The 26,645-nt window shown below is 38.6% G+C and overlaps 1 protein-coding gene across 2 annotated transcripts; it reads right to left on the reverse strand.

The window, feature by feature from the left end:
- Window positions 1-2,552: 2,552 nt before the first annotated feature.
- Window positions 2,553-26,482, reverse strand: LOC117447103 (sodium-coupled neutral amino acid transporter 3-like). 2 transcript variants are annotated; one of them, XM_034083708.2, is made up of 17 exons: window positions 26,245-26,481; window positions 18,169-18,340; window positions 17,792-17,812; window positions 17,549-17,630; window positions 17,338-17,453; window positions 15,702-15,775; window positions 15,021-15,113; window positions 14,592-14,673; window positions 8,662-8,744; window positions 7,660-7,718; window positions 7,182-7,346; window positions 6,958-7,037; window positions 6,780-6,880; window positions 5,723-5,847; window positions 5,484-5,628; window positions 4,176-4,279; window positions 2,553-4,057 (listed from the first exon to the last, which is right to left on the reverse strand). In XM_034083708.2, exons 2-17 carry the CDS (start codon window positions 18,267-18,269, stop codon window positions 3,953-3,955), a joined length of 1,536 nt encoding a protein of 511 aa, XP_033939599.1. In that variant the 5' UTR covers window positions 18,270-18,340; window positions 26,245-26,481; the 3' UTR covers window positions 2,553-3,952. The 2 variants fall into 2 exon arrangements, with proteins under 2 accessions (XP_033939599.1, XP_033939600.1); XM_034083709.2 differs by lacking the exon at window positions 17,792-17,812 and having other exon boundaries at window positions 26,245-26,482.
- Between the last annotated feature and the right edge of the window lie 163 nt (window positions 26,483-26,645).

Genomic DNA, 26,645 nt, shown 5'->3' on the forward strand with positions numbered 1-26,645 from the left:
CAGACTGCAGTGGGTGCTGCGCCAGTCCTCTGCATCTCACATGGACGAAGCCTCTCAGACAACATGGTGCTAATGCTATACAGCTAACTTTGAACGAAATGTGCAGTAGCAGGATTTCTTTCGTTAGGATGCAGGAAGGGATTAAAATGGCTATCGGGCTTATTTTATAATACAATAATACCATATTCTCATGCTGACAGAAGAGTTGGTTAATAGCGCCCCCAAATGGACATTAGTAGATATTGTTCTCTGGTAGATGAACGTTGCTTGGCCATACTCTGTGAATAAGGGTATACAATAATAGACATAAGAGGCATTTTTTGCTTAATTTGAAAAAAGGCTTATGAGCTTTAAATGTAATATTCTTATCTGACAAGTGACAACCCTGGTTATATACTAAGTGAATGTGGGAAATTCAAAATGTTTTATTGCTAATTCACATTTCTATACTACACTAAGTGTTGCTCTCCCACTTTTCTGAGACTCTTTTAGGTGTCTTCCGGTAAATGGTTAGTGGACTGCATTTACGACCCCTAAAAGCTCTTTTACACAAGTCTGCATACACTCATTCATAAAGAGGCAGAGGCTGCCATAAGGTGCCGTATGCTCAGGGTTGACTAACATTCACACACATTTACACACTGTTGGCCATGCCAAGAGCAACTTGGGGTTAAGTGAGTTAGATTTCCCAGGGATACAATGATATGTTGACTGCAGGGGCTGGGATCAAACCTTCTGATTGGTAAATGACCACACACTACGCCAACCATAGTCGTAGTAGTTGTTGGGAAACAAGTTATTGAGTGAGGCAAAACATATAAATGAGTGCCTTAGGTGTCAGAAATACACAAAATAGTGTTTGTCTGCTGTTTTTCCCATATCAATATTAAATAAGTATTGTCGATGTCTTATAGCAAAAACTTGCTGAATGTTGACATAACAAGGTCAGCATTGAGGGATTATGACAACCTAAAGTTTGGGTCTAATGTTTTTTTAAGGATAACATAGCTTAGCCTCGAAAGATATAAGAACACTTTCCAAACAATTTCTTAAATCATGTACATAACTATGTTTATTTGGGATGAATTTAGTATACTCCTACATGTTCGATCATACATTATCGGGTACAAACCATTAGCAACACACCAAAAATCTGTACGGCGGATATGTTACATGTCTTAAACCCATTCCCCTATAATGTGTGCTGCTAAAACAAATATTGGTTTTAGTGAAGGGGAAATGATGACAACAGAGGCATGTAAAAACATCTACAATTATTTTATTGCCAAACTAAAGCGAGTCCCTGCTATTTACACAAGATACTGTAAATATGCATCATGATATAAAAGGTTTACATTTATATACATTATTTATATAAAAAGCCGCATTTTATTCACCAAAATTCATATATCTAATTATCATTTATCATAGTGTCATTTCCAAAAATATATGTCTGAAACAACAGCTATAATAAAATGTCACATTGTTGTTGTTTTTGGTTAATGAAGAATGCATATTTGAAATACTGCGTGTGGTATTGAAACAGTGATATCTGTTTGAAAGTTAAAGGCATTTCAATGCAGTAGGTAGTCAGTTGTTATTTTGGCATGATCACTAAAAGTGAAGAACAAATTCACTCAACGTGACAAAAACTAAACCTTCAATAACCCCACAACAACCACAGCAAACACTTGTGAAAAAACAAGGGACGGAGTTTTGGTGTGTGCAATATTTCCTCGGCTGTGGTAAATAATTTATCTGTAAAAAAGAAAACTGCAAATATGATATTCATAAATATAATGAAAGAAGTGATGACTTGCATAGGACTTTTCTGAAGCCTTAGAATTGTGATAAAATATAAGATCTTTGGGGAAAGAGCAGCACATTTTAATTTTTCTTAGGCTTAAACCTTTCTGCTGTTATTAAACACATTTGTGGTTTCTATGTAAAACGAAATCTCCTGTAATCTGTAAAAAGTGAATTTATATGCAAGTTGTAGTTATATTGTGAGAAGCAAAATTCACCTAAAGTATCCATCCCACATCCAAACAATTAAACAACTAAACATTGTTTCATGTAAAACGTTTAAAAAGGGCTTCATAGATACTAATATAACAATTTACCAACTAGACCACAGGATTTCACCTCAATACACTTCACTTTAAAGATGCCAATGTACAGAATCACAATACATGACAGTGTCAGAATAACATCCCTGTGTTCACCAAACCAACTACAGGACGGACTGGACTTATTCAACACGCGAAACATTAACCGCAAGTCTAAAACAGTCAACAAGCGTGAAGCAGATTAATATACTAAAAACCAGTAAGGCAACAAAGTTACGAAGGAATCACAGAAGCATAATATATCTTCAAATTAATAAAAATTCTGCAGTCCCCACCAGTGGGTTCATCTTTACAAATCCATTTTGTGTGGCCAGGAATTGTTAAAGACCCATTTAGCTTGGTTGGTTAACCTAAATTACTTTAAAAAAATATGACCCTAAATAACCCTTAGTGGTGTGTTTAATTTGAATACGTTATTTGATATGTGCATTGCTTTATACTTGCTGTCCTTAGTCAAAAACCTGCTCTGCATTACTGGATGTTTCACTAGAGGTAAGTGACTCCCGGATTTTAAGTCTTTGATAGTGAGCTTTAGAGGTGCTGCCAGGCTTTTGACCCCAGGACAGAGCCAGGCTGTTTCCCCCCCTTGTTACCATCTCCTGGTTGTATGCATCTGCTGCACACATATGTAAGAGTGGTTTTAATTTTCCCATCTCTGCAACTCTCGAAGAAAGTAAATAAGGAAATATCCCCAATTATTCCTTTCATTTAACATTTGGATTTTGACTAGATGTGTCATTTAAGTTCAACGAATTGTTTAAACCTGAAGGTACATATTAAGATCTTATATCATCATTTAATATGGTATAAAGTTTGGTTTGTGAATTTATAAAAACTGAATGAGACTTGTAAAGGGGGAACAACCATGTTAAGGGGGTAATGAACTGTTAGGTTAAAACTAGCTGTAGCTGTACTGAGTTTATATTTAAGGTCAAAGTTCGGCATGTGTGTTAAAAGTTCTATGAAGGAGGTATAACCCTCAGAGCAAGCATTTTATCAAACATTTAAAATATTTCCATTTATATACTGTAAGCTCAAACAAAAAAAACTATATTGTGATATATTTGGATTATTGTATTTATCATATACAGTAGTTAAATATAGTCTATTTGAAATTAAAAAACAAAGATATAGTAGCTAAATAAATATATACTCCTGTTGTTGCTCTGTGTTTGTGTGCTGTTCCAAATGCTAAAAGGCACCAGGGTTTCTGAAGGGAGTTGATCTGGAACAAGAGCTTTGTGTGACACAGTATGTAACAACTCAACAGATCATATGATGAAGTGTCACTGCACTCTAAAGCCTTAAAGCACTTTTGTTTTATAGTGATTATAAAAGTGCATATAAGAGTACAGCTGGTTCAGGATGAGATCATCTGATTCTATTGTATTTTTGTGCGTCGCAATGAAAATAATGAATATCTGTGTATAGTTATTTCTCATGCATGTTCTGAAGCCTTCCTGTCTTCAACCTTACAGACAAGCATTCCTTCTTTTTCTATACAGTACCAGCTGCAGTTGTTTGTGTGTAAATAAAGAGGAAATTAAAGTCGCAATAACAGATGGTAATAAAAATATACCCTGTATAGTCCTGATTATTTATAAAAATGTGCATCACAATTGCACTAAACTGAATTATACAACATCATTAAGCAAGGATTTTGTTCAGATATGTGTTAAGTTAGAGTCAAAAAGTTAATTTAACTTGAGCAGTGTGATTCCAACCAACACACTGTTAGTGTGTTTCCACTAAGGTGACAGAGCTCCCTTTACATTGACCAGTTATGTTTCCCCCTGTCTGGAGCTCACACACTAAGGCAGCATCTAGTGGCCTCCAGCAGCGAGACCGCCCCCTGTGCTCCAGTCGATGATGATGAAGCTCAGACTCATAACCATGAAGATGACCCCCAAAGCAGCAAAACAGGCAGCCTGAGAGGTAGAAAAGGAGCACAGACAGTGATTATCAAGAAGAAAGCCTATATCACACAGGATAATCACCAAATTAGCTTAACGAATCAATAAAGAGAGAATGACTTCAAGGCCTCACCAGTATTTTAGGAACAGAATTCATGGGTTCATCTTCTTTGGGAACGATGCGGATGTAAAAGACAGCAGGGAAGATGAAAATGAGGCATGGAGCCGACGTGGCACCTGTAAGGAGACAGAGAGAAAGGGCTGGTTAGGCACAGAGCATACAGCACTGCACCGACAAGAAGATGAAACATAGCCTATGTACTGTAAATCTAATCCTTTTCAGTTTTCTAATGACGTTTTTAAAGGTGCAGTCTATTTTTGACATTATGTTTACTGTCATGTAGTAGGCTATGTAACTTGCAACAGAAACGTTCTGACAGTGGTAACAGTTAGCCAAAGTACATCTCTAAGGTTGAAAACATTTTTATTTCAATCATGAACATATCAGGACAGATTACAAACATTTGTCTAGACTAACCTCACATTTAAGGATATTTATTTTTTGAATTGGAATGATAAGATGCCTGATGTGATCATAATCTGACAGTTTACATACTTTTTCAGCTGTTAAGCAAAAAATAACAGATATTAACTGAAATTGTGAACCCTAACAATTTACAAAACAGATCCATATATTGTATCATCTGCATGCACATGTTTATCAAAGCAGAACCAGTGGCTTTCACATTGCCCTTTGCAGTCCTTTGACATAATTGTTTTCAACTTTGACTTCTAACCTGTAAAACATGAAGACACTGAGTGACAATAATATTGACTCAGGTCATCAGGTCGCCTGTGACCAAACATGAGCTGGGCAAGTGTTTTAGTTTTGCTTTTATGTACTTTGTTTGTCAGGAACTTGAAAGCTTGAAACACAACAAACACTGCCGTGTCAAACAAGAGGGCTCAGTCTGTAAACAGGGACAGACTAAGTAACCCATGATCACATCATTTATGTAGAATATCAACTATTGTCGAAACTAGTGGATGAATAAGTAAGACCGTTAGGAGAGATTAATGCTATTTGCAATGCAGTTATTTCTCTAATGTTCAGTTTTAGTTTGTGTCTGTTTGTCAGAAGGATTACGCAAAAAATACTGTCTTTGTTGTTATTTTATTTTATCTTTATTTAATCTCTTTCAAATGTGTCTTTCCCATTGCTCTCTGAGAGGTTCCTTAATTATACCCTCAATAAATGGTGAGGTTGTTTCTTGGACAGTCCTCCTATATATAAATCTTAACATTAAGTGGAGGAGCTAATAACATAGAAATCCCCAGAAGGGCCTTCTGCAGTACAGTTTTTAATTAATTGATTAATGCCCATCACACTACTTTGCTACTTTTGATACAGTTTCAGATCTATGGTCGGATCTGTACTCACCAATGATGCTGAAGATGCTTAGGATGTTGGGAGCAAATATCACCAGCATGTTGATCAGGGTAAGCAGAACCATAGCAATGCCAATATGACGCAGCCAGTTGAAAGACTTAGTGGGGAACAACATATGCTGGATGGCTCTACGTACCTGCAGAGAGACAGGTAGAGGACTCAATGAGGACAAAACACTACAATATCATATGCATTAAGCATCGCAGGGAAGAAATCATCAACAAACGTACAGGGAACAACACGATGGGGACGGTCAGCGTCACAGCTGTGAGGACGGCCACTCTCACACACAGGATCAGAGTGTCGTAAGGATCAATCCGGCTGTAAGTGTGCAGCAGTTCAGGTTCCACGTTGCCTATTGAAATAATAGAAAAAAAGGTAGAAAGCTTGTTAGTCAACTTCTCTCATGTTAAGAGAATTCATCACATTGTCACCACAAGAGGGAGCTAAGGCTCTATGAGTAGGAACTAGGAAGAGAAGAACAATGCAGGCTAAAGCTTTCTACTCATTCGCATTATTTGAGTGGTTACAAATACAAAACTGCTGCCACCGTATTTTTCCACAATACACATTTTGCAAAAATGAAAGTTTGGGGCTCTCTGCTGGAACTGCTACCCCCACGACCCGACCACGGATAAGCGGGAGAAGATGGATGGATGGACACATTTTGCAATTAGGGTAAGTAAATCGTTTTTTCATCAAATGTCAGACCCTGTAGATCCCCAATTCAGACACAATTATAGAATTGGCCAGACTGGAGCAAACACTACTGATCTATGTTTTTCAAATGTAATGAATGTAATTTTAAAGTTGTCTTGGATTATTGTGTTGGTAATAATATATGATGGGTGCTTCGAGATTTGTTCGAAAAATTGTTTGTATGATATGGTGTTGATTATAAATAAAATGTTTGTATTGTCTGTTGATTCTTTAGTGTACCCTCCCAGGGAACTTGGTTACAGTTTGTTTATAGGTACATTCCTTTTGTTATATATTTGTAAGCACAAAATAAACTTCTTCTTTTTTTCTATAAGGCATACTATCCATGTTACTCACCAGTCACCACAAGGCTTGAATGTAGTGCTAGAGATTTTTGATCATGTAGGGATTTGATCACAAAGTCACTTTGAAGTTTTCACAAAAAGCATCTCTCTCTATAAGCGAATTCAGCTCTCCTTTTGCTTTACTGTGTATCTTTTGACAGTAAGATATAACTATACTTACTGATACTTACATAACATTTAAATGTTTCTAATGTAATTAAGAGAAAGAATAAAAGTTGCTCACCCAAAAAGGTCAGGTAACCAAAGAGAGCTGCCAGAAAATACATGGTGTACATGACTAAGATTGAGATGTTGGAAAGCTTCTGCATCCTCTTCTGCGTTGGACTGAAATCAGAAAGTTGAAAGTGTAAATGCAATGACATATTATTATAATATTGACAGGTTACAGAAGGGAGACTCACTTGCGGAGCTCGGTGTAGATGGGGAGGACCTCAGGGTGGCAAACAAAGGCGAAAGCCAGGATGGGGATTGTGTATGCCGTCTGTGAAGAACACATTAACATGTGATTAGCAGAGCAACAAAACATACCAAAATAACTGTGGGAACTCTGCAGACATTGACATTCGTGGACTTAATGTTCAAAAACAATCCAGATAAGCAGACTGTCTACACCTCGGCTTCCTACCTGTGAGTTGATTTTGAACAAGCGTGGAGTGCAGTCGTCCTCGTGAACCAGACCGTTGTTGTACTCGTGGCCGTGACTTGAGACATTCAAGCTGAGGTGCTCAGCAGTACTGTTGGCTGAGAACTCTTCAAATGGGCAGGGAATCTGAAACTTCTTATAGATAACCTGCAGAGGGATGCGAAAGAAGGAAAGAGAGAGTCTCAAAGACAAGGTGCGTGAAAGGATATGTCAAGGTCAGCCACCAAATAAGTGTGATTAAAGTACTTTTTACGGTCAACCTATGATGCATATTAAGAGGCTTGTTTATTCGCCTTATCAAAGATAGCCACATACCACTGAAAATGGAGAAGAGGGTGGGAAAGGGATGAGGGTGGGAAAGTGAGAAACATGAGTGCCAAGATGACATGCCAGAACAAATACGCCTCCTTGTGAAGAGTTACTGTGATGAGGTGCTACAATGTGAGCTGGACCGACTTACCGCAGAAAGAAAAAACACCATACAGCTGAGGGAAAATCCACTGGTATAGCCGAGGTAACCTGCACATGAAGATAAAAGGGCATTAATGTCACAGCTCCTGATCCATTTGGCCTTCATGTGTTGTATTGCAAACTGATTTAGTTACACATGAACTTCACAAAGCTTACAGTCTGAAGGCTTCCCACTGTTCTATACATCACTGTGAGACCCAAAGAGCATGTTTGTTTCATGTATTAATGAGTAACTCAGATTGAGGATGGGATCAACTCAGGGAAAATGATGTCTAATTGGGCACCTGCTGTTTCCACTGCCAGCGGGGGATAAAGACACACACTAATTGCTTGACTTTAAGGTAACACAGCTCCATCAAAATATCATTATATAAGTTGGCTCTTTGTCTAAATAAAACATAATCCTAATAAACAAGTGTTATACCCATGTATAAAAAATTGATATTTTGCAAACGTACAACAGGTATCGGAGATAAAATGCTTTGAAAAGAGCTAAAATACTTCAAATTAAGTTACTTAAGCGTAAGGGTCTAAACTTGTTGACAGAATTCACATAAAGGCCTGAGTGAATACAGAGAGAGAGGCAGAAAAGTTCAAGGACATCATTTACTAATAGTCTGTTAACCCCAGGAGGCAGAAACTACGGCTCAGGAACAAAAAACTAGAAGCCGATTTCAACTGCAAAAAGATAAATGATGTGTCGTAAAAACTAAGCTAAATCAAAATGAATGAGCCTGGCAGTTTTTGCATCTGATAATGTTGAACTACTGTCTGATCATGACGACTTACCATGAGCAATTAAAATGTAATGCCTAGCTTTTTTAGCTTTTTCTTTGGCAGACCTGGACTTCCATACAGTAGCTTAAGACCCACAACTATTTATCTATTAGTATTTACTACCAAGGAATATTAGTCTATTGCAGTGTGTGTGCAATCTGATGAGAAATGTCTTAGTCTGGGGAGCAGAGGTCCCAATGTGCTCGTTACTCACCAAGCTGTTTCATCAGAGCCAGGGGCAAGATGATACTGGCAGAGACCATCACGACCAAGTAGTTTCCATTCAAGTACCACAGACTGTTTGGAGAGAAATATTGTTTACTTTGATGGGCTCAATATTTCAAATATTGGCACAGAGATGCAGCTAACAGAGAGACAGTGACACAAATACAGTGGAAAAAAGTTTTAGACGGTAAGAAATATGTTTATATATGTAGATACAATTAAATGGTCTGAGAGCAACAATTGGTTGTCAAGGGATAAATGGTTGACGCGTTGCATTTGCCAGACGGACAGCAACCTGCTGGGAACATTGTTGGCCCCGACATCATAGAAAATGTGTCTGATATGTTGCTCTCAACAGAAGTGCTGGAATACATGTAATTGAAGATTGTATGCAACCTTTCATGGTTGCAGAAAATAAAGATACAGTGGAGCATCAGTACATTAGACGCCCAGTTTGCGCAGTACTGAAACACTGTACCAATGTAAAGAAAATTATATATTTATTTCATGTTAATAATACACGTATGATAATATTTTTGTAATAATCCAGCACCAATTCAAATACTTTCGTGCCCCACACACAAATAAGGATAATTACTTTATTATTTTTCATACCAAATGATATTCTTCACAATATTGAAAATCTTATACCGCTATATCTAACAAACAGCGCGACTACATTTCCACCTTTAAGGCATTACAAATCAAATCAAATCAAATCAAGTTTATTTATAAAGCACATTTTAAAACAACTTTCGGTCGCGCCAAAGTGCTGTACATGAATAAAAAATATACGGAACATATTGCAATTTGTAGCATTTAAGTTAAAAACAACAAATATAAAGGCAGACACAGTTAAAATACAAAATGAAAAATGTCATGCTCTGCTCACTTTTAAAAGGCCAGAGAGAAAAAGTGTGTTTTTAGAGAGGATTTAAAAGCCCCTAGTGTCTGGGCCGACCTCACAGGTAAGGGCAGAGTGTTCCAGAGCCTGGGACCAGCTGCTGCGAAGGCTCGGTGCCCTCTAGTTTTTAGCCTGGTTTTCGGCACTACCAGCAGCATTTGGTCGGCAGACCTTAGAGCTCTGGCTGGGGTGTATCGCTGGATTAAGTCAGCTATATAAGCCGGGGCCAGCCCATTACAAAGGCATAGCAACAGTTTTGGGATCAAGTCTAAAAAACTTGTGGGGATGGAATGACATATCCAATCTTAGCCCCGCTTCGCCTTTAATCCTATATATATATATCATTGTTTGCTATATGTGGGTGTGCGCACTTCCTCCCAATATACAAACGTTTTCCTGTGAATACCCTTCATAAAACATAGGCATTGTAAAGCCCACACATTAGTGCTACAGTAGGGCTGTATGACGTTCTTTGCCATACTATTGCTGTGACCTTGTGTTGTATGCAAAAACTTTTAATAAAACTATTTATTTATTATGAACAAATGGTATGTTTATAGTCATGTGAAAAGATGTCAGTCATTGAGGTGGGCGACCTGTTAATATAATATACTTAATCTTGGTATAATTGGTAGCAGTTAGCAGTGAAAGAACATCTAAAACATCAGTAGCTGTAGAACTGAGATGAGCCCTAGCAACAGGAAGCTTATAGAAACCATCAAGGGCCATTGTCTCCTAAATCCTTGCATATAGAACCACCTGTGTTGACTATAGCTCCTGTTAAAGCTCTTAATCCTGTTATTCTTAACCTTCTGATGAAACACAACCAGTCAGATCAGCTGTCTGCCATACATACAGCATACGGGGATATATGCACCGTACTGCGAGATTTGCCACAGTGTTCTCTCTTTTTAGGTGATAAGGTGATGTTTTTGTGTGTGAGTTTCTGTTCCAATAAGTAAGGTAGTTTTTTCTCAGTTGTTTTGATATGGTTGAGTGAAGTTCTGGATTCTCTGCCCATTCATGTGCACATTCTTGCGTGAGGTGGACTCCCTTGAAAGCAGGGGAAGTCACAGGAACCACAGGTCATGCTCTCTTTAGAAATGTAGCCTGCTTGTCATATAAAATGGCTAAATAAGCTTTTGCATGTGAGATGAAATGTAGCTGCTGTGAACCCAGAGCTGCGAACGGGAAGGTCAAGACCCCAGTCAAACAAGACCAATCCAAGCCAAGTTTAACTGTATTGGATTTCGAGTCATTGAGGACCAGTCCAGGTCAAATTACAAGTCTTCAACGGAAAATTGCAAGTTCTGCATTTAAGCATGTGTTTGCAATACTTTGGCCTCATAAGTAAGCTATTTGGTTAGGGAAGGCCTAGTAGTGTTTGAATTATCTTTTGAATTATTTTGGATTTTCTTTATAGAGCCTAGTCTGAACAAGACAACAGCCCTGTGTGAATTCCTGCTACTTCCAAATATCTGACCTTCTCCTTGTGTGACCATGCAACCGACAGCCCCGCCCCCCTGCCACCCGCTCCTCATTCCAGCCTGTTCTTCTGACGCCACAGATATGTACTGCAAGAGGTATGCCCAGTGGAAATAAACAGTGTGCCGAGTGCTGGCCCTCATCTGACATGTCCTTATGCTCGGCCTCAGTATTTTGCAACCATGTTACACCACCTGCTGCTGTCATTTGGGTGTGTGTTTCTTCAAGTTTGTATTTTGTTGGTCGAACGCACTTATTGTAAGTCGCTTTGGATAAAAGCGTCAGCTAAATGCAATGTGTGTGTGTGTGTGTGTGTGTGTGTGTGTGTGCGCGTGCGTGCGTGCGTGCGCGCGTGCGTGCGTGTGTGTGTGTGTGTGTGTGTGTGTGTGTGTGTGTGTGTGTGTGTGTGTGTGTGTGTGTGTGTGTGTGTGTGTGTGTGTGTGTGTGTGTTTGACCCACAGACATTGACAGTGGTAATACTTAATGTGTCAATCAGCATTTGAGCCCTGAAATGAATTACTTAAAAAACAATGATTTATTTGAAGATTTTCAGTCTGGCTTTAAAACACATCATACCACAGAGACAGCTCTGGTTAAAGTCACAAATGACCTTCTAATAGCCTCAGACAAGGGCCTTGTCTCTATTCTTGTTTTACTCGATCTCAGTGCTGCATTTGATACTATCGACCATGATATCCTATTGCAAAGACTAGATCACATAGTTGGCATAAAGGGAACTGCTTTAGGCTGGTTTAGGTCCTATCTATCTGAACGGTCTCAGTTTGTACGTGTCAATGATGAATCTTCCATGCAAACCAAAGTTAGCCATGGAGTGCCACAGGGCTCAGTGCTTGGACCTATTTTGTTCACATTATATATGCTTCCGCTAGGCAATATTATAAGGAATCATTCTGTAAATTTCCATTGTTATGCGGATGATACTCAACTATATTTATCCATCAAGCCTGATGAAACCAATCACCTAAATAAAATTCAATACTGGCTTAAGGACCTAAAAACGTGGATGACCTTAAACTTTTTGATGTTAAACACGGCTACAACTAAAGTTATTGTACTCGGCGCAAAGAATCTACGAAACAAATTATCTAAAGATATACTAATTATGGATGGTATTAATTTGGCCTCAAGTGAGACTGTAAGGAACCTTGGTGTTATATTTGATCAGGATTGATCTTTTAACGCCCACATAAAATCAATCTCAAGGACGGCCTTCTTTCATCTACGCAACATTGCAAAAATCAGGCATATCTTGCCTCAAAACGATGCAAAGAAACTAGCCCATGCATTTGTTACTTCAAGGCTGGATTATTGTAAATCCTTATTATCAGGGTGTACCAAGAAATCAGTCAAGTCGCTTCAGCTGATTCAAAATTCTGCAGCTCGTGGACTAACCAGAGTTAGGAAAAGTGACCACATTACTCCAGTTTTGGCTGCCTTGCACTGGCTCCCTATAGAACATAGGATAGAATGTAACATTCTTCTTCTCGCCTACAAAGCCCTTAATGGGCAGGCGCCATCTTACCTTAAAGAACTCATTATACCCTACTGTCCTACTAGGGCACTGCGTTCCAAGAATGCATGGTTGTTGGTTGTTCCTAGAGTCTCTAAAAGTACAATGGGAGCCAGAGCCTTTTCTTATCAAGCTCCACATTTGTGGAATCAGCTTCCAGTTTGTGTTCGGGCGGCAGACACCCTATCCGTTTTTAAGAGTACGCTTAAGACCTTCCTTTTTGATAAAGCTTATAGTGATAAAATAAAATAATCTAATAAGAGTGCATTGACGTAGACACGTTGTGCCTCTTCACCTATACATTTTAGTTCTTACTCTTTCACTTAAATCCTAAAAACTTAGATCTTATATTTAAAACTTTATCCACAACCTTTCCCCTCTCTGACCTCTTGAGGTTCTATTAGAGGGTAACAGGTTGCAGAGAGGCTTATTCCGGCCGAGGAGTGTGGAACGTAGTCACAGACCTACTCCTTACCTCTCACCAATTCCAATTAAGGTTCCAGTGGGGACCTCTCTCCCTGTGTGTGCCTCTCCACCTCTGTTTCTTACTTCTTACTTGCTACCCTATTCCCTCAACCTATCCTAAGGGAGTGCATGTACGTAGACACGTTAGTTTAGCTGCTATAGGCTTAGACTGTCGGGGGGGGGGGACCTTACTTCTTCCTTCTGTCTGTCTGTACCTGTGTACTCTCATGTTCCGATTAACCCAGCTTCCCCCAAATCTCTTTTTTGTGTCTATATCTACGCCGGGATCCTGAGTCTAGGCTGATCCTGTTGCTGTGGTCCTGTGTCCTGGATCCTCTATCCTGAGTTCTGGATCTGAGTCCTGGACTTCGAGTCGTGGCTGAACCTATTGCTGTGGTCCTGCCTGACTCTCATCATACTTCCCTGATGGCTCCCACAGGATTGTTGACATCCTCGTGGATTCATCTTATTATTATAGACACATGCATTTCCAAACATTTGGTCTTTCCAAACATTTGGTCTTTCCAAACATTTGGTCTACCTACGCTGTAAAATGTATTGTCTCTTTGATTTACACACGGCATCTATTGCACGTCTGTCCGTCCTGGGAGAGGGATCCCTCCTCTGTTGCTCTCCCTGAGGTTTCTCCCATGTTCCCTTTAAACTGTGGGTTTCCTCCGGAAGTTTTTCCTTGTACGATGTGAGGGTCTAAGGACAGAGGGTGTCGTATTTTCATACTGATATTCTGTACAAACTGTGAAGTCCACTGAGACAAATGTAACATTTGTGATATTGGGCTATATAAATAAACATTGATTGATTGATTGATTGAATTCACACAAACAGATATAAGTGTATCTTGCTCCAAAATGAATGCATGATAAAGGCCAATGGTGTGCCATTCAGAATGGTTATGAAAGAGCTTTCTAAAAGGGAATAAAGAAAAAACACTTCACCCAATGATAGTTGGACAATTGAGTATATGCATGTCTACTGTAAAGGATATATTGTGCATTGAATTGAATGTTTAGCTGCAACAGGTTAAACACAAGTGTGGTGAGATGGGTTGCTGTCAGATATTTCTGAAGTTTATTTTGATTTTTCAGGCCTGAGATTTTTAAAGAGTGACTGCTAATGTAGCTGCAATCCCTTCTGAGAACATGGTTTGTTTTTAGATTTGAACAGGCAGCTAGAATCCACTTCAGTTTTCCGGGCCTTATTCAAAGTGTCTGTGTCTGTGGCATGGCTCTGACGTAAACACTGCTTGCCTTCACAAGCTGACAGCACTGAGGGTTTAGGTTGTGTGTAGACATAACTGACAGATTGTACCCAAGCATGGGCCCCCTGCAGTTTAGCCAATTACAGGGAGCCATTTTCATCACACCCCAAAGCTGACCGAATCAATAAATGGTGCAAACTGGATATATTCTCTGTCCACAGTGTGTGCCAGGCCCCTTGACCTGGCACACACTGCCTGGACAGCTGGCAGGTATCACGCGCCTTTCACTAGCAGCACTAAAGTGATCATACTCACTGAGATTCGGGATCTGCCTTCAGGAAAGTTTGGATTACCAGCGGTAACTCCGATTTCACAATGTACAGGTAGCTGGACATAGCTATAACAGAAAAGACACAAAAGGTGAACATTTGACCCAGCATGCCTATGTGCTTCCTGAGCAAATAGACATCGGCAAAGCCACGTCACATCATTTGTGTGTAACTGTCAGTGGTAGCTACTACTGAGGAAACCAAGGTCATATATGTGTGATGAAGCAACATAGCGGAGGTTATCTTCTACAATTTGGAAGAGTGGTGGTATATTATCATCAAATTCAACTCAGCATATTTTTTAATACGTTCAAAAGGTTTTAGAGCTACATTTATTTTAAATTCCACCTTTACCAAAGAATGATTTAGCTTGTTCTTATTGGTTCATCATATCAGTCATTTTAAAGCACTTTACCTCCAATATTCTGCAGAGTGATTGCTATACCAGCAGCCATTTTTCCAGGAGTGCCAAAGGCCCTGTATCCAAGTAGTTCATAAGCTCGAATTCCTGTGAACAGATTGCAATTACATTAGTATTTACTCAGTTATGTTGGCTGATAAGTGCCTTTGAGCAACACAATAAAATACAACAACAACAAAAAGTTATTTGTGAATGTTGGATTAAAACCATTTGTACATTTCATAGTTTTCATATTTTTTTAAAACAAGAAAACATGGACACACCAGATCATAGAATGCACTTATTTTTTAATTAGCCTTGTTATAATAAATCGAATTCATTAAAGAAGTTCAGTAAACTGGGAACTACATTTTTTTTAAATACAAATCCGTAGGAGATGTAAACAATTGTAATAATTGTATTTGATTGTACAACTGGAATAAGCAAATTGACTGCAATAGTATACAATCTAGTCCGATTACGTTTTGAGTCCTTTCTTGATTTTTTTTTGGGAATAATTTGCTTGATTAATAGTCAGGAACCATTAATCAGATATCTATGTCATTTTGAATTATTCTGGTTGCATAAAGTTGGATACATGTCATGTACAATTATGTATATATACATATATTTCTGATAACACAACTCAACACAATAATATGTAAAATAAAAGCAGAGACAACACCCAAGGCTTACCCACAATGCCTGAGGATTTGAGCAGCAGATGAATGGAGTAAGATGACAAAGCTGCTACTGCAGTCAGAAGGAACCTGTGACAAAGTACAGAAACGAGAGTCGTATACAAAACCCTATTACCACAAAGATATAGAGTGTTCCTCCTGAAGAGTCAAGACAGCACAGGGGTCTCAGGTCAGCAAGGGTCAGAGGTTGATCCCATATCTATCTGCTTTTTCAGACCTTTCCCAGTATTTCTATAAAGTGTTTGTATCTTGTGTCACAACTGTAGTGAACATATTCCAATGGCCCTTGTCTGTATAGGCAGAGGGATGAGGGTCGAGCCCTCATATTTCACCATCACCTCAAGCATAGCAACGGCTCTGTAAACGGTCCAACCTTTCTGAAGTCAGAAGCAACTCAAGTTCGACTAAACTCACAAACGGGCATTGGTTTTATAGATATGCTTTAGAAAATATACCGTGTAGTGCGATGTGTTCTTTGAAATATTCTCCTCTTGCTACTGATCCTTCTTGATTGCTCTATTTCTGTGTCTCATTGGAAATATACTGACGAGGAATGAGAATGTCTATTTGTATGTCCGATGGATGAAGGGTTCTCTTACGAATAAAGTAGGCAGTCCAAAAGAGTACCAAACCTTTAGAACATACGTGTGTATGACAGAGACATTTAAACACGCAACACCATCAAACACACAAGTGACTATACGGGAAAATATTACAAAAACTTGAAAAGCTATTCTGTTTGCTTTCCATGAATTAAGATTGTTTTGAATGCCTCTGGCCTATTCCCCTAAAACATCCACTTGCCTGTAATCCCATAGAAATATACCTGCATAACACCGTCCAAAAGTCTGTAAATGTGTTTGAGTTTTATTGTGATCTGTTGTAATGAGCTAATGGATAACATTGGGTGATTTGCGACACAGCCAATAGTATGTGTAAGTAATGTATACATCAACTAATAGCAACTGTAATACCTCCGGAACATTATGCTACATAACAATGATTCACTTACATAAAACCAGTCCCTGAGCTTATTTAGTTGGAATACCGCTGACCCAAATACCTACAGGGATTCTATTACCTGAAATTACCTGCAGCATCCATCATTGGAGGAGCTACTCTTTCAAAGCTCTAGCATTGAACTGACCTCATATTTTCAATACTAGTTCGACTCACTCTCATCAGCTACACAAACACAGACTATATTACATTACATTACATGTCATTTGTTAGACGCTTTTATCCAAAGCGTCTTACATATCATATGGTATACTATATGACCAAGACATCCCAGGTCATGCTCTGACAGCAGCATTCTGAAAATGAGAAATCCAGATGCCTTTGACAAAGGTTATTCTGGGCTGTAGCCTTTTCTGGGGTGTGTATGAAGCCTGAGGAAAAGGGTATAAGTAGGGGAGGGCATATCACGGTACATGATATGTTTCACAATGTCATGACAGACACTAAATCACTCCTGTAAGTAACCAGCACCACTCGTCTTTTTATTCGCGCCGCCCTATCTACCGACTCCTTAATTGTCATCCCTCACATTTGTTTGATAGTTTGAAGTGGATGGCTTTTAATTCATACTTTGGCACCAATTAACATAGATATTTATTTTATTTACTTACAAGAAAAGAAGTATGCCAGTGTTGGCCATGGCATATGCCAATCCCAAGATTCCACTGCCCATAATAGCATTACCCAGGTTGAAGACAGACATGCCAAAAGAGGTCTTTCCTTCAAACTGAGGGGTGAAAAAAACAAGAGCATTCAATATAAAAAAGAAAAAAACCTGATGTCAAGTCTTACTGTTGTTCAATGTCTGTAAACTTCACTTACATCTGTGAAATGTATATTTTTTTTCCCGTCTCCACTTGGCAAAAACTCCTCATTCTCCAGCGCTCCATCAGGATTATCAAATCTAGGACACAAATGTATCACTTTTAATTATTGGTCTCTCTATCTATCTTTGGATACTAGGCACACATCTGATGAAGAAATTCTTGGTTTTATGCATTATCAAAAGCATGGTTACAAATATGCAGTTGAAAAACCCATTCACACAAATCTCCACATACATACCTGACTGTTTGAGTGCCATTTCTTTTAAAGGATCCAACCGATGAGGCAAGCAAAAAACAAGGTTAACATGCAATTCACAAAGTGAACATAATGCAGGAAGTAAGTCATACTGTATGTCACTCTTCAGATCAGTTTTCCGAGGTTATTCTTAGAAACTTTCATCCCAGGGACAAAGTTATGTACATCGAATAGTCTCTTTTTAAGTTAGTTTGAGGTAAAATAATCCAGGATTTAGTTTTCGCACAGGTAAAATAACAATACAGAAAGTATTACAGTCAAAAGTGCATCACACATGCTGTGTTATAATGCCATTAACTGTGTGTATGTGACAAACGGGCAGCCATTGATCTGTGTTTGAAAGAGAGGAAGATACTTACACATCCTCTTCTTGCATCATCTTCATTGGCACAACCATTTCCCCACCAAGGTCGTGACTTTTCCCGTTGGATAAGATCTCTGACTGAGCGGGTTCCATCATCCAAGTTATTAATTTATTATTTTTTGGCTTGTATGTTTATGATGAAGTAGGTCGCTCAATAACTTGAATATCTGGGGAAGAAGGAAAAAGGACATGAATCACAAGCAGTACATGTAAGTGAGTTCGCTTGTTTAAGAGGCAATATCACAGAAAACAATTTCATCAGTTTCTAACTATGGTCAGCGGGGTCTATGTAAGCACATTTTCTGCCAAATTCAAACAGATTAGTTGTTTTGTTTATTTCTGCTCTCCTTAGTGGTTAGGGTTAGGTGGATGGGACTGGGTTGGTTGCAAGCTGTAGTCTATATTTCACAATTTTTTTAAGAAAACATGTTTCTAGATCTTTTACAAAAATGTGATGAACAATGAATGATTCACTTTGTATAGGTAGGCCTTTAGTTTCAGGTGTTCGGGCTTTACACATTGCAGTAATTGCCTTCATTTCTGTTTGCTTAATTGTAATTATGTACAACACCTTTTCACTTTCAAAGAGCAGTGTGCCTATTAGCTAAAACAGCCATTCCTGTGATAATGTACGGACATTTCTGAGATCAATGATAGGCGTCATGAATCCTTATATGCAATATTTGTCAGTACAACATCAGTGTAGCAATGACTCAGCTCTGCTGTTGACACAGTGACTTCCAGCACCCAAGACCTGACCTCATTTTCCCACTAATTCAATTTGTTCAGCAAAACTTCTGCAATACATAACCCAACATGAATGGTACTTCGCTGTAAATGATCACCGGCTGAGATAAAAAAGCTAGAAAGTATGGCTAGTTTCTTGTGCTTGCAGAACTTCTGTACTGAGCAAGGCAAACAAGTCCAGAACACACGGTCAAAGGTCAAGGTCTGTTTGAGTTTTTTGGACTTTTGTTTGCTCTTGTCCTTTATGCAGCTAATGTCACAAGCCTTTGAAATACTAGTGTTCACATCCCACACAGGGACACAGTGGTTTTAATGACGAATTTGAGCACAATGTGATCAAACAAAATGCTTAATCACTCTCCACAACAGGCTTTAAATGACTGAGAAAGTGGTTTCTAAAACAGTTATTATCATGATACTATAATTATACATTTCAAATATGTATTCTAATGTGTAAGCGTGGGGTTTTCTGAAACCCGTTTGAGGAGAAAGGAGATTGTAAATCGATCAATCACTTGGAAGCTGTTAAGATAGGGACTCTGTTGAATACACTGTGGATAATTCCTGCTTTTCTATGTTTTATATCTTATTAAACTAAATATAATTGGATTTTTAAACAAACAATTCATTTGGAAAAGATCATGGTCAGATGAATAAATAATGAAAGTAACTGGAGTTTCAGCCGTATGACTAATGAAGAACTAACTTGTCATTGCCTCCCATGATTCCAGCGACATAAATGAATCCTCTTCACTTCTTTACGGTGAGAATTCTGAGAGACAATAGGTTGTTGTTTGCTGCTTACTCTGTGACAAATGTACAGCAGCTCAGTTGTGTTCACAGTATCTCTCAGCCAGAAGATCACTGATACTGCTATTCCCACCCTACAATTAAAGAGGGCCATTGATTCACTGTCACTGCAGCTATAAAAGAAAGCTGAGAGCAATAAAACAAAGTCACTATAAACAACACTAAACACAATAATTAGACATGGTGGCCTGTCCATTAACAAACAATCTTAGGAAGGAACACAACTTCGAGAACCATCTTACTTAAACCTTGAAAACTAAAACGTGTGACCTCACAGAGATCCTCCATTTCCTTATTTAGTGAATAGTTGTATCTGCCCAAAGTTAACATATCCTGTAACACAGCCTTAAAAGCCCGACATGTCAATACTTTCTGTTGCAATGTCCAACTTAGGTTATCATCGTTTCAAGAGGGACTGTGAGGAAAAGAAAGTGAAGAGCAACTTCATTTCTTAAATGAAATTCATCATAATGTGTTGCATCATCAGTGATACACAACCTGATTTAAGCATCACACATATTCCCACTCTCCCGTCAAATTAATTCCAATTGTGGCTTCCAGGGATTCAATATGCTTTTTTGTGCATGAAAAACAAAAAGAACAGCAGATGAGCCTGGAGCCACTTACATTTATACTACAAAAGGAGGTACTTTGTACTGAATACTGCGCTATATCTGAGAGTGCTACACACTTTCTATCTTTAGTGGTGAAGGTAAAGTTCAAGAATGAGATATTTATTACAGTATGTGATAAAACAAAAAAGTGCATTTAGGTTTTTATACTTCAATATCCTGAATTTTACAAGCCAATGACAAGTACCTTAGATTTGTCAAGGCAGGGGACATTGAATACTTTTCCTTTGCAAAGGTTTCCATTTGACTAATTTATGTTCTGCTCTCAGTCAGACTAAGTAAATATGATTGTTTTATTTCAATATAAATGCTGTGAGCTGAGAGAAAGCCTTCTGTGTATCCAAGCGAAACAGGGATTACACAGTACAGCACAAAACACAATAATAAAATAATCATATACAAAGTTGTCTAGAGGAGATATGTCCTTTGGTACCTATTATATGGAGAAAAGGAAACAATGCTTAACTGGTACTTCCAATAAAGTCAATCCAAGTAATTGCTAGCATAACCCGGGGAGTGTTTTTCAATGGAAACAATTAGGGAAATCACCCAGCCATAAAATAAATCATTTCCAGCCGTTTTTCTAGGTTTTTAAGAAGTGTAATAAAGACCTTTGAGACCACATCAATCTGTTGCATTTCTCAGGTAAAGTCAAGGTGCAACAACAGGAAGTCACAGAAAAGCAGCTGCATTAAAACAAAAGGACAGAAACTCTGAAGCAACGTCTGTATACCGACCAAGCCTGAGATCAGGTAACCTCAGGTCAATTTGATATTTAAAAACCGTACAGCGCTGGTACTATTAGTGCTGTGTAATCTTCACTAGCGTATAGGCTGTACCGTTTAGCCATGTCTAAAGGTGAGATAAGGCAGCTTGTTAAAGACTTGACAGATGTGTTTAACATAGTGATTGTTGTGCTGCTGGCTATACTGAAACTAGCTATACGGTTTGCTGATCTTCTAAGCTGTTTGGGTCATCTGAAGAATATTCTGGTTGTAAAATGTCATTATCATCACATCAACAAGAAAACCAAGAAAGAGCTTGATGCAAATATTGATGTTTCAAATGAATAATTGAAGTAGTATGATGGTCTATGAGAGAAAGATATGCATAGTGCAATATATCCTCTTCTATTGAGCACCAGGAGGAGTTATTGGACTCAGGTTACATTTGAAATGTTTGACAAGATGGGAGGGTTAATAATGATTACATGTAAACATTTTCTGTTTATTGTGAGATAATGTGTATCTAAAAATGTTTTCACTTGATTTCCTATCTCTTCTCGTACGAGTTGGAAATGAATCAGGGTGGGGCCAGGGTAAGAGGGGAGCAGTGCACATGTAGATGAGGAGAGGCCCATGTGGTGGGGTATCAGGAACGGGCACGAGGTCCAGCCAGCCGTGTCTGGCAGCACCAGCTCATCTCAGCCACGTGCCTGCTGGGGACACATGCTCATGTCCTGCCATAATCTGCCAGCACCTGCATCACGTGTTTTATTCTGTGGAAAAGCAGGTTTAACAGATTGCTCCATTTCTCATGAACTACTTTTTTCCCCTGATTTATTTTCTGCCACTGTAGTCTGTACAAAGGGATTCTTTAAATGTATATATATATATATATATATATATATTTGCTATCATCTCTGGGAATGTATATCTGCATATGTTAGGAAGGATATTACATTGAATTATCCTTACATGCATATTATTTTCCTAATAAATCTGATTGACAACTCAGTACAGTAACCGTACCATAGAAAACAGTTATTGTATAACTTCAACAGTTATACAATAACTGGAGCATTACAGCAACCTAACATTCATGAATATGTTTTAATATGCGGTTTACAAGTTGGAAACATAATAAGTGTTTACTTAAAGGTTTATCTGAGAATATCAAGATAAGCTTTCATCTAAATGATGATTTGCAGAGCGGCATCAACAAGCCTGCTAATGACGTGTTACTTGTTAGACGCTTTTATCCAAAGCGACTAATGTTATTCCAGGTAGCACATGCAGAGTGGTGGCAGGTAGACCCCTAAATGTGCATTTAATTAATCCAACAGAAGCAAGTGCATAGCAAATGTCAATGTGTAAATGTGACTTTTGTGTTAAAACCCATTGTAAATGGAATTACTCAGATTTAACAGCCGTTGGGGGTCCAGAACTCTTTGCTGCATGACTTCATAAAGTGAGTGGTGGTCCACTGGGTCATTAGGTCAAAATCAGGAAACTATGAGCACTACTGATGCATGTATGAAGGCGACGACTGACACATCCTGTAGAACACAGGAGGTGGACATAACACAAAGAGAAAAACACATGTTCAATGTAGTGCAATCTAATGTAGTGACCCTTTGTAAACCATGGTAGGTACTTTGTATGGTAATTTAACTGGACAGCATTACTTTGAAATATATTCTTTTTGTATTTTGTCTGTCCCCTGTACACAATAAAGTAAAGAGGAATCAGCTGTGGTTCATAATGAGATGATGTGCTGGTGTCAGTAGATTCAAAGACGAAGACGAAGGGTGATATGTTATGGCTGATGGGAATGATGGGAACACCAAATAAAGTTTAAACACATGTGTTTAAACTGAGCAACATGCATTTCAGTGTGCATGAAGTGAGACGCAGTGTAACAACAGCAACTGTACAAATATCATCTTGATCCTTTTGAAAGTAAAGTAAATGGTAGGTGATGTAGCTTAGCTTGTATCAGTATTATTCACGAAAAAGAAGCCCATTGTAAGTTACCATAAGGAATCTGCACATGTCTATTAACAATGCATACATGATGACAAGCTGCAGGAACTTTTCTAAGTAATAGCTTGGCAACCTACAGCTGGCAGCAGTAGGTTCAGGGTAATTATACTCCATGTAGATATTCAGGCCACTTGGGCACATGCCACTGTATTTATATATTTAGACTGCAGACGTTATAAAAAGTATCCCTATTTTGATAAGCCACTAAAAGTAGGATAACACATGTTAACTTCTAGACTGAAATGTTCTTATCAGCATGTGCATTTCTGTATTTTTCCAGTGAACCTCTTTAGGACTACATATTTACAAAATAAACATACCACACAGGAGTCGTGGTAAAGTGTGACTTTAGAACCACTAATAGGCAGTAACTGTACACCAAGCCAGAGTCAGAATACAGCCAATTTTCAGTTGTGTTCAGATTATAGTGTTGATAATAATTTCACTTTAAGTTCATTTACAGAGTTTTGTGTTTGAAAACATCTGCCACTGTTTAGGTTTACTCTTGCTGCTCTAGAATTGTTTTTGATGTCAGACAGCAGCTGTTTTCAGGGAAGCCCTGATAAACACACTGTGCTACCTGCGCAAAAGCCAAACAGTGGGCAGTCTAGGGACAAGGAAAGTGAATATGAACTTATTATTTGCAAGGTGGACATTAACGCAACTCCAAATAAATGCAAATCAGCTATAGCAGGTGATAATGTTACAGGTGACTTGTGTTTTTTTGTATGCATATTGTACTGATCTGGGTTTCGCCAGGTCAAGGCTTGAGTACTTTTGTTTTCAATCAAAGCAATGGTGGTGGGTTTTTTTTAGGCAGCATTTATTTGGCAATGACTCTTCATGAGCTACAGAACACCACAAAACAAAAACTTTTTGAACAGACTGAAAGCCACAAGACAAACCAGATAAAAAATGGCAGGTTGATCTTCTATACGATGATGAAGAAAAACAAGATTTCTAAAAAGACAATCTGTGAGATCACGGAGAAGTGCCTGCAAGGAACATTAATCATTACTGGATGATTATATTCATTGACAAAGGACTCTCCAATGACTTTCATATAAATAGCATATGCTATAGTCAAGTTCAGCCCCACAGATTATGAGCCCCATGACAAAGATAATAATAACCTCTGGAGTATCTGACACTTAACACTCTGACTTTAACGCAGATATTCACGTTTCTCGCCAGTGTGACAAGGGGGTCTAGCTGGCGGCTTCTAAAATGGATAAAACTCCGGGCTCCACATGCTACGCACCTGCTGGCTCCACCTCAAACTCTCAGCCTCTTTGATCACAGCACACACTGGGGTCACTGACTCTCCACTGACTCTCCACTGTGATGAACCCGAAACGAAAACCCATATACTATATAGGGTGTTGGTGTTTAGATTGGGGCCAAAGTCAAACACATACCCCCTCACCACTCCTTGAATGCACAGACAGAAGACTTTCTGTATCCAAGAATTGGGTAAATGATTTCAGTACAGTTGGTTTTTCAAAAATGTTTCCTAATTTAACGCTCTTCCTAGATGACCACTCATCACCTGCATTCAAGCACTTTGAGGTTAAGTGTCTTGTTTCACACCATCTTAACAGTTGTTGCACAGCAATACAAACATTTCCACACCCACACATTTCCAAATGCCAACAACAACCAACCAACAATCATTATATTTTATATCAATTGTCTTGATTAAATTATTATCTTTTTGTAATAAAATGTCTCTACAAAGAAAACATAGTCAAACATTGCCTAATCCTAAAAAGGACTAGTATTTTGTCCAAACAAAGGTTCAAAACCCAAATATTTAAAGTGTTATACATGAAAATGTGTGAATGCTCACAGAAAATATGCAATATGGTAGGCTTGTGAGATTTCAATCTGTTCAAAAATAATTGATACATTTGATGTTGATTAATTGTATAAATATGCCATGTATGTTACATTTGAATGATTAGATGGCATTGAACATAAGAAACAAGAAACATCAGGGTGTTTCAAATCCCTGCCACACCTTCATTATAAGCATAAAACATAAAATATTGAAATCACAAGTGAATTCTCTCAAATATTCGTGAGGGGAAACGTTATATTTAATGTAAGGAATTGTTGTCAACTTGTCAGGCACACATTATAACACAATATCCCATGGGTTATAGGCTCAGTCAGCAAAGAGTGATAATGTGCAGCTTTAACTTCCCACACAGTGCGCTCTTCCTCCACATGGGTATATTTAGCTGACAATAACAAAGGCGAAATGCTTTAAAAGGCGGCTACCGGTTGTTAAAGCTACTGATATATATATATTGTGTTCTGACGCAGACTCTGAGGCGTCCAATTATGTATGACTGATTGGTCGGATATGGTTTTTGGTAGTAGGAGGAAAAGGAAATAGTCGTTGCGTTTTACTCGGAGCCATGCGGCTTGGATACCGCCTTCAAAAAATGGTGTAGGCTGCAGTAAAGGGTTTTTAATGACTTAAATACCAACAAAAAGTCGTAATGAATCAATCGACAATGTATCGTTTACGACCGACAACTGCATGCTTGTAAAAAAACAAGTCCAAATGTTCTGCAGCCCTTTTTACCAAACAAAGTAATATATGCTTGGGATTCACACTTTGGTCATGTATCCCCTCATACAGCTGTTGGTTTAACCTGTTGCAAGGCGGCCCTGCAGACTGAACCGACACGTATACTACAGAAAGATTCAAAATGCAACACCAGAGCCGAGACAATAGATGGACAATCTGTCACTAACTCCTTTAGGCACATGGTCCTGACATCTGGACTTGGTGCTCAATGCAGGAGGGCCAAACATACTATCTGTCTTTATTGATCCCCACAAAGATGACAACGACATATGCCGCAGTTTTGTGTGCCATCAGATCATATATCCTTGGTAACAATGTTCATCTCCAGCATTCCCTCCTGGGCTACAACACAGCCAATGTCTCGTTTGGAGGAAAAAAGTCATACTATAACCATTGTTTTTAAAATAATACTTAGAGGCTTAACCTTTCTTTAAAAACTCTTAAATACAAGCATCATGTAAAAACACAGCAGCAATATATCTAGAAGTGAACTTAAATTCCGATTTGTTCAGTCTTACCAAAGGTTCTTTTCACGAAGCCTTCAATTTAATTCCAGTGAGGTGTGGGAATAAATGGGATGGCCACAATCTCTTTCTCCTTGCGTGTTTTCTGCTTTTCCCAGCGAGAGTATTAATATCTATATGAGTGGTTTATCGTTACGCACGTTTTGACCGTCGCTCTTAAAGTCAGCGCCTACAAAATGCACTTTAAGAAATGGTCGGCATTGAAAAACCCTCGGAAGCTCAACTGTGGGGGTCGCTTTAAGTCCGCCTTCTTTGAAAACCCCCCTATAGCTACGCTGTTCCATGTAGGTTTTCGCCGCTTGTTTTCACACACAACAGCAACAACGATTATCAGAGACTGGTTTGTCGGCATGACAGAATTACGCATAAAAGGCACTGACTGAAGACTGGTATTT

The sequence above is a fragment of the Pseudochaenichthys georgianus genome, chromosome 5 (assembly GCF_902827115.2).
Source record: "Pseudochaenichthys georgianus chromosome 5, fPseGeo1.2, whole genome shotgun sequence".
Classification (NCBI taxonomy): Eukaryota; Metazoa; Chordata; class Actinopteri; order Perciformes; family Channichthyidae; genus Pseudochaenichthys; species Pseudochaenichthys georgianus.